Source organism: Hippopotamus amphibius, chromosome 5, assembly GCF_030028045.1.
Source record: "Hippopotamus amphibius kiboko isolate mHipAmp2 chromosome 5, mHipAmp2.hap2, whole genome shotgun sequence".
In the NCBI taxonomy this organism is placed as follows: Eukaryota; Metazoa; Chordata; class Mammalia; order Artiodactyla; family Hippopotamidae; genus Hippopotamus; species Hippopotamus amphibius.
Window position 1 is genome coordinate 40,946,499 of NC_080190.1, and position 11,010 is coordinate 40,957,508.

At 41.6% G+C, this 11,010-nt stretch overlaps 1 protein-coding gene across 1 annotated transcript; it reads right to left on the reverse strand.

Moving 5' to 3' along the window:
* Positions 1 to 1,556: 1,556 nt before the first annotated feature.
* Positions 1,557 to 2,357, reverse strand: LOC130854201 (protein FAM220A-like). Its single transcript, XM_057736951.1, has one exon. It carries the CDS (start codon positions 2,355 to 2,357, stop codon positions 1,557 to 1,559), a length of 801 nt encoding a protein of 266 aa, XP_057592934.1.
* Between the last annotated feature and the right edge of the window lie 8,653 nt (positions 2,358 to 11,010).

Sequence of the window (11,010 nt, forward strand, 5' to 3'; positions counted from 1 at the left end):
TCAACATAGTATATGCGCACTAAAAAAATTAATATAAAGAAAAAAGTTATTGTGAGCTTTTCCACAAAGCTTTTAGAAAAAACACACCTTGTTCTGATATAACTATATGAAAACATTTCAAATTAATGTAGTTAATGCTAAATAGGGAATTCTGTATTTGTTCTTTGCAACTGGTAGAAAATTTACATACTTGAAATTTACAAAAGAAATAAAACAGCTGATGAGTCATGGAAAGTCCCATTTCAAAGTAGTAGACTGAGTTTAAAACAAAAAAGAAAAGGTGTGTGTGGGGGGCAGGGGGGCAGGGTGAAGGTGTTGCCAAGAAAACAGTTCCCGAGGTGGAGTGTCCACGAAGCTGGGCTTTAATAGTTCATTCAAGGACTCTTTCTTTGGGGCTCTGTGAGCGCAACCCCTCCTCCAAGGGTCACAACACACTATTTCATTACATCCAGGAAGGAAAGTGAGAGTTGAGTTCCAATGTAACGTCACGTTTTGTTTTTCACTCTCTGCTTCCAGTCTTCTAAATTAGCAAACAACATTTTGCTAAAAGACTCGTGTATTCGGAGGGCAGCATTAATAACAAAGACAAGGGGAACTGAGATTTACACGCGTAAAATAAGACATTTATTATACTAAACAACAGCTTTTATTTTTCATTTCCCCAAAACACTAAAATAGCATACGGCATAGTAACTTAGCACACAAGAGAAACTGATCGATAATTCTGAAAACGGTTAAGCCTTACTTTAGGACTCCTTAAAAATGTACAACTTCATGTGTCTTTTATCAAAGTTATTGACACACAACAAAATGATTTATCTCAGAAAAAAAAACCTTACTGTAAGAGATACCTCGACTCCTAGAAACTGGAAACCTGCTCTAAGGGAAACACTTGATTTCTTTCTATAACTGAGCCCCTGGAGCAGATAGGCTCAAGCTCATTTTTTATTCTGAGTAACACTGCTAGGGTTCCTAGTTTGAGAAAGGGTTATCTAAAGGTAAGGTTAATATTGCAACTTTCACCATAGGGCCTCCATTTAAATTGCATGTCAAGTGGAAGGAGAGGGATGTGAGAAAAGAAATTAGATTTTGCTCAAATTATTCTACAAAATGCAGAAGTGGTAACAGCTTATCAACAACTCAGCCTGACTCAGAGCAAGCATAGCAGGGTTGATTTTACAAATATCTACTTCCATTAGATGGTCAGAGACAACCTGGAGAGACCGTTTCTGGGACACTAGGATAGATGCTGAAGGTAAATTAAAACCTTCCTGTTAAATCTTTCAATTCTAATCTGCTGTTTATGTGGGATGTATCAATATTCTCCTTGACATGGCTTCCCAACCCTGAATGTCTTTCGAGCACAATTTAAAACTCAAAAATTTCCTTCTGTATCGACCAGCTTTCAATTCCACTGACTTTCAGTCTGTCTGGTCGTACAAACCAAAGCAGGAGCTTCAAGGCTGCACCGTGTGCATCCAGACTTAATACAAAAGAAATCATTTTAGGACAACTTTTAAAATTAATCTCACTATTTTTATTGTTCTGCCTGTACCTTAACTACAGCATAACAGATCTGCTAATTCAGAAGCATGTAGAGCCAGTAACGCCAGTGTTATCTGCAGGTCATCTGACATACTTTTTACACGTGAAAGCATTTTCTCATATTCTACTCTTTGCTCTGAAAACATGGGCTTTGAATGGCCAGGGAGAACACATTTTGTCTCATCATTCAAGAATATTTGGGGATGTGCGTGCAGCAGTGTAGACAGGACGGAACGCAGGCAAGAGGGATCCAACGCAGAGTCCAGCTTCTCCGGAAGAGCACTTGGTGGTTCATCCTCAGAAATCCCCATTTCTGACCATTTCTGACGGCATGGTAGTCCTGACCCCCAAGGCTCTTCTCTCTGGCTCCGTCCTCCATGGCTGTCAGTGGCCCTGGGCCCTCCTCCCCGCCAGTCCCTCCCCCGAGTTTCCCCAACGCCACAGGACACCCCAGCAAAACGCTCTCCTGTGGGAGCAAAGAGCAGACCCACAGTCCCGCTCTGAGCAGCCGCTGAAGCTGAATTTCTCCATATTGATTCTTGCAAATATGGAAGCACTTTGTTGCCATCGTGAAGCAAGAGACTGACCTCACTCAGATCATTTTTCATTTCCAGGGATAACTCCTCGTTTTGTGAATTTCCATGTGCATCACCCGCAGGCTTGTTCACCCTGGAGGTGACAGCTGGTGGGCAAGGGCTCTCCTCCCGCTTTCTCTCACACAACAGTTCTCTGCACAACAGTCCGTCCCAGTCGTTGCCCGCTCCCTTCTCTTCCGCGAGGCGGGTGCTGAGACGCCCGCCGCCGTCCCTCATGCTGTGTGCTCTCACACCCTGAGCCCCAGGACACGCCTGTCAGTTCGCGGAAGGCCTTCAATGGATCTCAATATGAACCTGCAGGCGGACGTTGAGCATCATGGAAGCCACGATGTAGAGGTAGGGGAGCTGGATCTCTTTATACTGACCGTGGGAGATAGACGAAGTGTGAGGGGAAGTGGCGATAGGACAGGGAGGCTGGACCTGGGCTCCGGAAGACGCAGAGGGTTTGGAGGGCGGATGAGGCAGCAGCATTCCAAGAGAGGGGCAGAAGGACAGTGCATGTGACTCTAGTTTGCTGTTGGTGAAGAGAATATGAAGGGAGGATTTATCATAAGAGTTAGTGTTTATTGCATGTATGAATTTGAATTCTTGGGCCGTGATGTGACACAGAAAATACGCTATGAATTGGAAATGTCCTCAAGGGAATTTGTGGTTTATTCATCACAATAGCATGTGTGTAACATTTGGTCAGTGGGAATGGTACTTATTTATAAGAGCCATTATTCCATTAACATACCATGGTGGGTGAGTGTAAAGATATGAGGATCTCTTGAGAATTCTCAGGGAACGTTTACTGGAGGTTATTAGGCAGAGTCCATTTTTTCAAAGTTTAACAAAAAAATAAAAGTAGAAAGCCCAGATGCAGAGGCCTGTGCAACCTCCAGTGTCATGGTTTCTGTGTCAGAGGATGTGTAGGCTGTGGCTACAGGGAGCAGGAGTGGCATTTCAGGTGCGGATAAGGAAAGGCTCTGACACCCAAGAGGGGGCCAACCCACAGTCCCCTCCTAGCCTGACGGTGGCCCAGAACCACGTGTGTTTTGATGCTGTGTTGCTGGGGGCATACACGTTAGCATTGTTCCGTTTTCTTGGAGAACTGACCCTTTATTATATCATCTATCATCCCTCTCTTTAGTCCCGACAGTCTTCCTTGTTGTGAAGTTTGCTTTGTCTGAATTGAGATAACTCCTCAAGCTTTCTTTTGATTAGTGTTTGCATGGTATATTTTTCTCCACCCCTTTATCTTTAACCTCCTTGAGTCTTTATATTTAAAGTGGATTTCTTATAGACAGCATATCGTTGCATTTTGTTTTTAATCTGTTTTGAAACTTTTCTAATTGGTGTGTTTAGACCTTTCACATTTAAACTATAATATATACTTGAATTGATATCTACCTTGTTTGTAACTCTATTTGTTACATTTGTACAGTATTTTCTATTTGTTTAGTCAATTGCTTCTTTATTTCTTTTGATGAGTACTTTTTTTAGTTTGGACTAAAGATAAGTTCTAAATATTTTAACTTGGTGACCCAAAGCATTTTTCCAGTATGAGTAGGAAATAGCACAGGTTGTTGTTCTTTTACTCTTTTAGATATTCCGATCCGTGTTATTTCTAGCAAGAACTTCAAGCAGGATAACACACTTACCTTTATTTCCCAACTAGAGCTTTGTCCAGCTCCTCCCTCATGAATTTCATCTGAGATGTACTAGTGCTTGGAGAGATGTGGTAAGGCACGTTCAAATAGAAACCCAGAGTACTTCCTGAAAGGTCACGAATCATTTAGGTCATCGTTAGAGTAATCTGTCCTAGAGACATCCCGATGCTAACAAGCTACTCTAGTTCATACTTTTCTCAGCTAGAAACCCTTAACAATGTCTCTACCTTTGTGCCATTTTGGAATGAAAACTATGCCACTATGAGAAGTATGGGCTCTGAAGACAATAGTGGACTGTGTAGGTACATGGTTGTTTGTGGGAAACCAAAAAGCCTTGGGAAATGCCTTCTCTTTGGGAAGTAAACTAAGCACACCTTTCGGTTTAACTTTTGTATTAGATACTGGATAAAGGCTTGGTAGTTGAAAGGGTCAATGAATGAATAGCTCCATTGTTTTACAAAGAATGAGAGTAATTGTCTAGGGGGGAAGAGAAACTCCAGGAGAAGACTTGAGATGCATGGACTGGGGACTCAGATGTGTTTAAATCCCAACTCTGCTGCGTATAGGTACTGTGTACCATGGCCAATTTTCCCTGAGCCTGTTTCCTCACTTGTAAAATAGGCATGATTTTACTTACATTGTGGTGTAACGGTGGGGCAGTGATAAGGCATGCATACAAGTTAAGTGCTCAGTAAACAACCACTGTCATTCTAGAAAGGAACATGAGAGAGATGAAAAGAAGACCCCTGTGGAGCCAAGAAAGAAGTCCCAGTAGTGAAAAAGACTGGCCGCAGCCAGAGAGAGATTAGATAAAAACCAAGCCCAGACTCAGCCTTTATTTGAACTTCGGAGTGAGTATACATTATTAGCAGTCTGATCCTATTTACATCTTATTACCTTTGGTAAAATACTTGCTCTAGCATTCTGAACATGTGAAGAGCATGCCCAATGGTTGCTAGGGAATTGGTCGACTCTTATGAAATAGCATCACATAGTCTTCGGTGATGAGCCAGGGCAGCAATGAAGCCGAAACAGGAGTGGCTACCATGATTTGTTAGCACCTGGAGTCTGCTCAGCAGGCCAGCTCTGTGTTGTCGCGTGGAGGAACTGGCATTGTTTGAACTGCTTTCTGCTAATGGTATTAACCAGCATGAGAGGGGAGGGGAAGAGGGGGTTTCAGCCAAAGCAATCTGTCTTCTATGCATCCTCTTTTTAACGAAGAGCATGCGACCACAGGAAGGCATGTATCGGTTTTCCCACTGGGATGTATAGCCGTGCTCCCTGATATTTTAGGATGGTTCAGGAAATAAAAGTCATTTTGGAAAAAGCGTGATCTGACTTCAAATGAATGTTTGTTTTGAAGTTATCTCTGAAATCGTTGGCTTTGAGGGGTTTTGTTTGTTTTGTTTTTTCTTTTCTTTTTTGGCTTTTTTAAGAGGTCACAGTCAAATAATTGCCACACTTATGGGCAGTGTGTTCATTACGAGCCTTATTGGCCAAGGGAGACTTCTGACCTCTGGCTGGTGTTAGGCTGTGACCAGGGCCCCTGGCAGGGGTATGAAGTGAGGATACAGAGTGTTTGCAGCACAAACTTCCTTTTTCCAGCAGGCAACATTACAATTGCTTCAATGAGCCTTGCAGGCTGCCTACCAGAGGCGGGCAGATAAATTTACAGGCATTTGCTAGCACCATTTCTCCACAGGCTCCAGGGATGAACATGTAAAAGCAAATGATTTGAAAGGAAGTGTGTCCAATTAGCGTTGCTGGCACATGTCTGCTTTGGAAGCATCGCTGGCCCCAGATTCTGGAGAGCATTCCTGAGTTCGTGAGCTGACACCAGATGACTCCACAAGAGCTCATCTTCCTGCCCGCTCAGCTTGCAGTGGACACTCAGAGCCCCCGAGGCCAAGTGGCTGCCTAATGAGGTTTCCCCTGAGGGCTTCTGTTTCCTGAGCACCTAGGGATGCTGCTGCAGGAGGCAGAGGAATTAACGACAGGAATAGAGCCAGAAGGTCTTGTTTCTTGTCTTACACAATCCTGTGTCCCAGTCTCACCCAGCACATAGCAAAAGTTGTTGGGGGTGTGGGGTGGCGATATGGTTCTTCAGGAGAGAAAATGTCAGTGCCTTCAGCACATATAAGCCCCACATGCTATTAACATTCACACAAGTGTGAATTCAAACAAAAAGTCACCAAAATTAGATGGGAAGGTAGCAGAAATGTCACTTTAACACATGGTGAGCATGGAGAACTGTGACAATTTGGCTTCCTGTAGATCTGGGCTATTGAAACTGGCTTAATTTCTCAAGATGTTCAGAGCTTAATCACCAATTAAAATCAGTAACAACAATGCATTTGCTCGGGCCCTAGGAAATCCATTTTCTTCTCAGGAATGAAGATGGCCCAAATCCAGGTCTTTTCATTTGACAAAAATGATGAGGAATGGATGGCAATCTTCCTACTGCTGAAAGGAGGTCAGAGCAGGAAAGGCAGCCAGGCTCACTAGAAAGACCTGCTGGTTTCTGTTCTGATTTAGAGCAGCCCGTCTCACGTGCCCAGGACTGAAGGGAAATGAGCTAGTGAAACTGGAGCCGAAGCCCAGGGGACCAGAGTAACTGGGTGGTGGTCGCTGGAGGGCAGGGGAATGTTGGGAACAGGAGAGCACAGCATTCTCTGTTTCCCAGTTCTCTCTTACTTTTCAGTTTGGTTTTGATGTGTGTGTGTGTTTGGGGGGGGTGAGATCTAACTTAGGGAACACACACACACACACATACACTTATATAAATCCAGCATTCATATTAGTATATTTAAAGCTCTAATAAATCTTGCCCTTAAACCTACTTAAATTTCATTAAACTAATATTTTCCAAATTTATTTGGCCTTGGAACCCTTTTTATACAAACCCTTTTCCTACTAATGTTTCATTATGAAAAAATTTAAGTGTACACTGAATTGAGAAGAATTTCACATTAAGAACCCCTAGAGGCAATACCCACTTTCTACTGTAATATTTTTTAACTGGAGTATAGTTGCAATATAATATTGTATTAGTTTATACTGTGCAGCAAAGCGAATCAGCTATACATATACATATAGCCTTTCTTTTTTGGATTTCCTTCTCATTTAGGTCACCACAGAGCACTGAGTAGAGTTGCCTGTAGTATACAGTAGGTTCTCATTAGTTATCTATTTTGTACCTAGTATCAGTAGTGTATATATGTCATTCCCAATCTCCCAACTCATCTGCCACCCCTCTTTCCCTCCTTGGTATCCATACATTTGTCCTCTACGTCTGTGTCTCTATTTCTGCTTTGTAAATAACGGTGTCAATACCAGCGATCCCCAACCTTTTTGGCACCATGGACTGGTTTCATGGAAGACAATTTTTCCACGGACCGGGTTGGGGGGTTGGTTCAGCCAGTAATGTGACCAATGGGGAGCAGCAGACGAAACTTCATTTGTTCACCTGCCGCTCACCACCTTCTGTGTGGCTTGGTTCCTAATAGGCCACGGACTGGTACCAGTCTGTGGCCCGGGGGTTGGGGACCCCTGGTCTGTACCAGTTTTTTCAGATTCCCCATATATGCGTTAATATACGATACTTGTTTTTTTCTTTCTGACTTACTTCACTCTGTGTGACAGTCTCTAGGTCTATCCATGTCTCTGCAAATGACCCAATTCGTTCCTTTTTATGACTGAGTAATATTCCATTGTATACATGTGCCACATCTTCTTTATCCATTCCTCAGTTGATGGACATTTAGGTTGCTTCCATGTCCTGGCTATTGTAAACAGTGCTGCAGTGAATGTTGGGATGTGTGTGTCTTTTTTGAATTATGGTTTTCTCAGGGTATATGCCCAGAAGTGGGATTGCTGGGTCGTATGGTAGTTCTATTTTTAGTTTTTTAAAGAATCTCTATACTGTTCTCCATACTGGCTGTATCAATTTACATTCCCACCAACAGTGCAGGAAGGTTCCCTTTTCTCCGCACTCTCTCCAGCATTTATTGTTTGTAGATTTTTTGATGATGGGCATTGTGACTGGCGTGTGGTGATATCTCATTGTGGTTTTGGTTTGCACTTCTCTAATAATTAGTGTTGTTGAACATCTTTTCATGTGTTTGTTGGCCATCTGTATATCTTCTTTGGAGAAATGTCTATTTAGGTTTTCTGCCCATTTTTTGATTGGGTTATTTGTTTTTTTGATATTGAGCTGCACGAGCTGTTTATATATTTTGGAGATTAATCCTTTGTCAGTTATTTGTTTGCAAATATTTCTCCCATTCTGAGGGTTGTCTTCTTGTCTTGTTTATGGTTTCCTTTGCTGTGCAAAAGCTTTTAAGTTTAATTAGGTCCCATTTGTTTATTTTTGTTTTTACTCTCATTACTCCAGGAGGTGGGTCAAAAAAGATCTTGCTGTGATTTATGTCAAAGAGTGTTCTGTCTGTGTCTTCCTCTAAGAGTTTTACACTTTCTGGCCTTACATTTAGATCTTTAATCTTTAACTTGCCATTTCACATATCAACCCATTTGTCTATCTTTTTGTCTATCGATTACTCTTATTTTAAAAAATTCATTTCAAAGTAAATTTTAAGTATCAGTTCACTTCTTCCTAAATACTTTGGCATTCATATCATTAACTAAAATTCAAAATTTATTCAGGTTTTTTTTTTGAGGTAAAATTGATAGATGAAGAAATACACAAATCTTGAGTATTTACTGATTTGACAAATGTGTGGACCTGTGTAACGTATCATGACCTAGAACATTAGTATCTCCCCAGAAAGTTCCTTTATGTCCCTTCCCAGTCAATCCTGGCTGGCCTTTCACCCTCCCACTCCCAGAGGCAAACACCTCTATATACCCTTTTTTTCCACCATGGATTTTTTTTTTTCCCCACCACGTACTATGTATGTACTCTTTGTGTCTGGCTTATTTCCCTCTGAATAATATTTTTAGATTCATTTATGTTGTCATGTGTATTGATAATTTATTCCTTTTTGTTAGTTAGTAGTGTTGCATTGAATAAATATGCCACAGTTTGTGTATCCACTCTTCTATAGATTCACATTTAGACTGCACATTTTGGGTATTGTGAGTCGGGCAGGTAAGAACATTCCTTTATGTGTTTTCTGTGTGTGTGTGTGTGTGTGTGTACACACGTGCATGTACATACAGGCATACCTCATTTTATTGCACTTTGCTTTATTGTGCTTCACAGATACTGCTTTTTTTACAGGCTGAAAGCGTGTGCAACCCTGCACTGAGCAAGTATTGGTGCCATTTTTCCAACAGCTTTTGCTCACTTTGTGCCTCTGTGTCACATTTTGGTAATTCTTTCAATATTTCAAACCCTCCATCAGCAAAAAGATTAGAGACTCACTGAAGACTCAGATGATAGTTCACATTTTTTAGCAATAAAGTATTTTTAAATCATGGTGTATCCTTTTTTTTTTAGAAATAATACTATTATTGCACACAATAAACTACAGTATCGTGTAAACATAACTTTCATAAGCATTGGGAAATTCATGTGACTTGCTTTATTGCAGTGGTCTGGAACTAAACCTCAATATCTCCAAGGTATGGCTTGGCTGTATGTATGTATGTTTCCATTTCTCATGGGTAAATAGCCAGGTGCGGGATTGCTGGGTCAGGGTAGACGTGTTTGATTTTATAAGAAATTACCAGACCTACTTCTGGGAAATTTTTCTTGCTCTTAAAAAGGGACCCAAGGATGAAAATATTCGCTTCCTCTTGGCAAGGTTGTGTCTAGGTATAATGCCTAGAACTTTTGCAGCTCTGAGGACAAAACTGACATAATGTCATTGAGGAATGGGGTCCTTAATGATATTACTGGACACTGAAGTAACCAATTCTGGGGCTGCCTTCCTTGGAGTTGTTATGGGAGTTAATGTTCCTTATTATTTAAGTCAGTTTGAATCAGAAATACTTTTTAAAAGTTGAACAGAGTGAAACTATTTTTAGAAAATTTACTGAAGTATTACATACAGAAGAGAATACACAGATTAATTTTTACAAATTGAGCATACCTAAGTAGCTGGCCTCCAGATGGAGAAGCAGCATTACCAGTATCAGGGGCCTTGAGGAAACAGGGCTATATCACACATTATCGAAATAAGACGTGAGAAAATAGAATTGGAGGCCCAGTGGAGTTCGCTGGTGAATTCTACCAAACATTCCAGGAAGAAATTATACCAATGCTCCACAAAGACAAAATTAGACTCCCCCATTCGAAACCCCTCACTCCTCTTCAAGTTCTCTCCCTGGCTTCTCTTTCCCCCAAACCCCCTCTTTCAGCCATCCATTGGCGCAGGTCTCTCTTCTGTATCCTCTCTCCAAATTCCTCTCAGTTTGCACACTTCATTCAGCAAGGCAAAAGTCTTATCATTGGCTAAAATAGTAATCACTGAATTTCCCCCCAGCTGCCCTCGGTTGCGGGGTGGGGGAAGTTGGGGAGGAGGTGAATTGTGATGACATGACCCAGCAAAATGCTTGTTGTCTCCATTGAACAGTGAAAAACTAGAGGTCCGGAAATGAGTCATGTCGCTTACTAGCCACGTGACTTTGGATGTGCTGCTACTTGAGCCTTGGGTGTTATTTGTGCATAGAGTGGATTAATGGTAGCTACTAAGCAGGGCTGTTTTGAGGATTGAATATAAAGGGCTTACATGTATTCAGGGGGTGCAGTAGCAGGGGTCATATTCAGGGGTTCATGGGATAACTTCTTTCCAGTTTCTGCCCCTAAGCAGGAAGGGATTCTTCCCAGGAAACACTGTCAGATGAAGCATTGAAGATCACTGGTGTTGCAGAAGCTGCCTGCAGACTCAGGTGGGGCCACTTGCTGGGATTTGAGGGTGGGAGGGGCGGGGAGGTGCAGCAGGTAAGGCAGGACTTATGAAGGAAAGCATATTCTTTTCTGGAAATTGATGAAATACAAGAACAGCAATTAGCGTAAACTTTGAGTAATTATATATGATCACTGAATGACAATAATCTACAAATCCTATTTTTGGCCTTTGATATATAACACACCACCCCTGAACTAATCTCATGGTAAAAAAAAGCATGGTGAGGGAGTCACAGAAGACATTTAGCCAACTGTAAATGAATAAGAATTGGGTGTATGAGAACAGACTCAATGGTTAACGCTTCTCAGAGACTGACCTTTGAAGATAAATTAATTGGATATTAAA

Bases quoted from the DNA above. Each gene is read 5' to 3' on its own strand.
- LOC130854201 (XM_057736951.1), bottom strand. From the start codon at position 2,357: ATGAGGGACGGCGGCGGGCGTCTCAGCACCCGCCTCGCGGAAGAGAAG.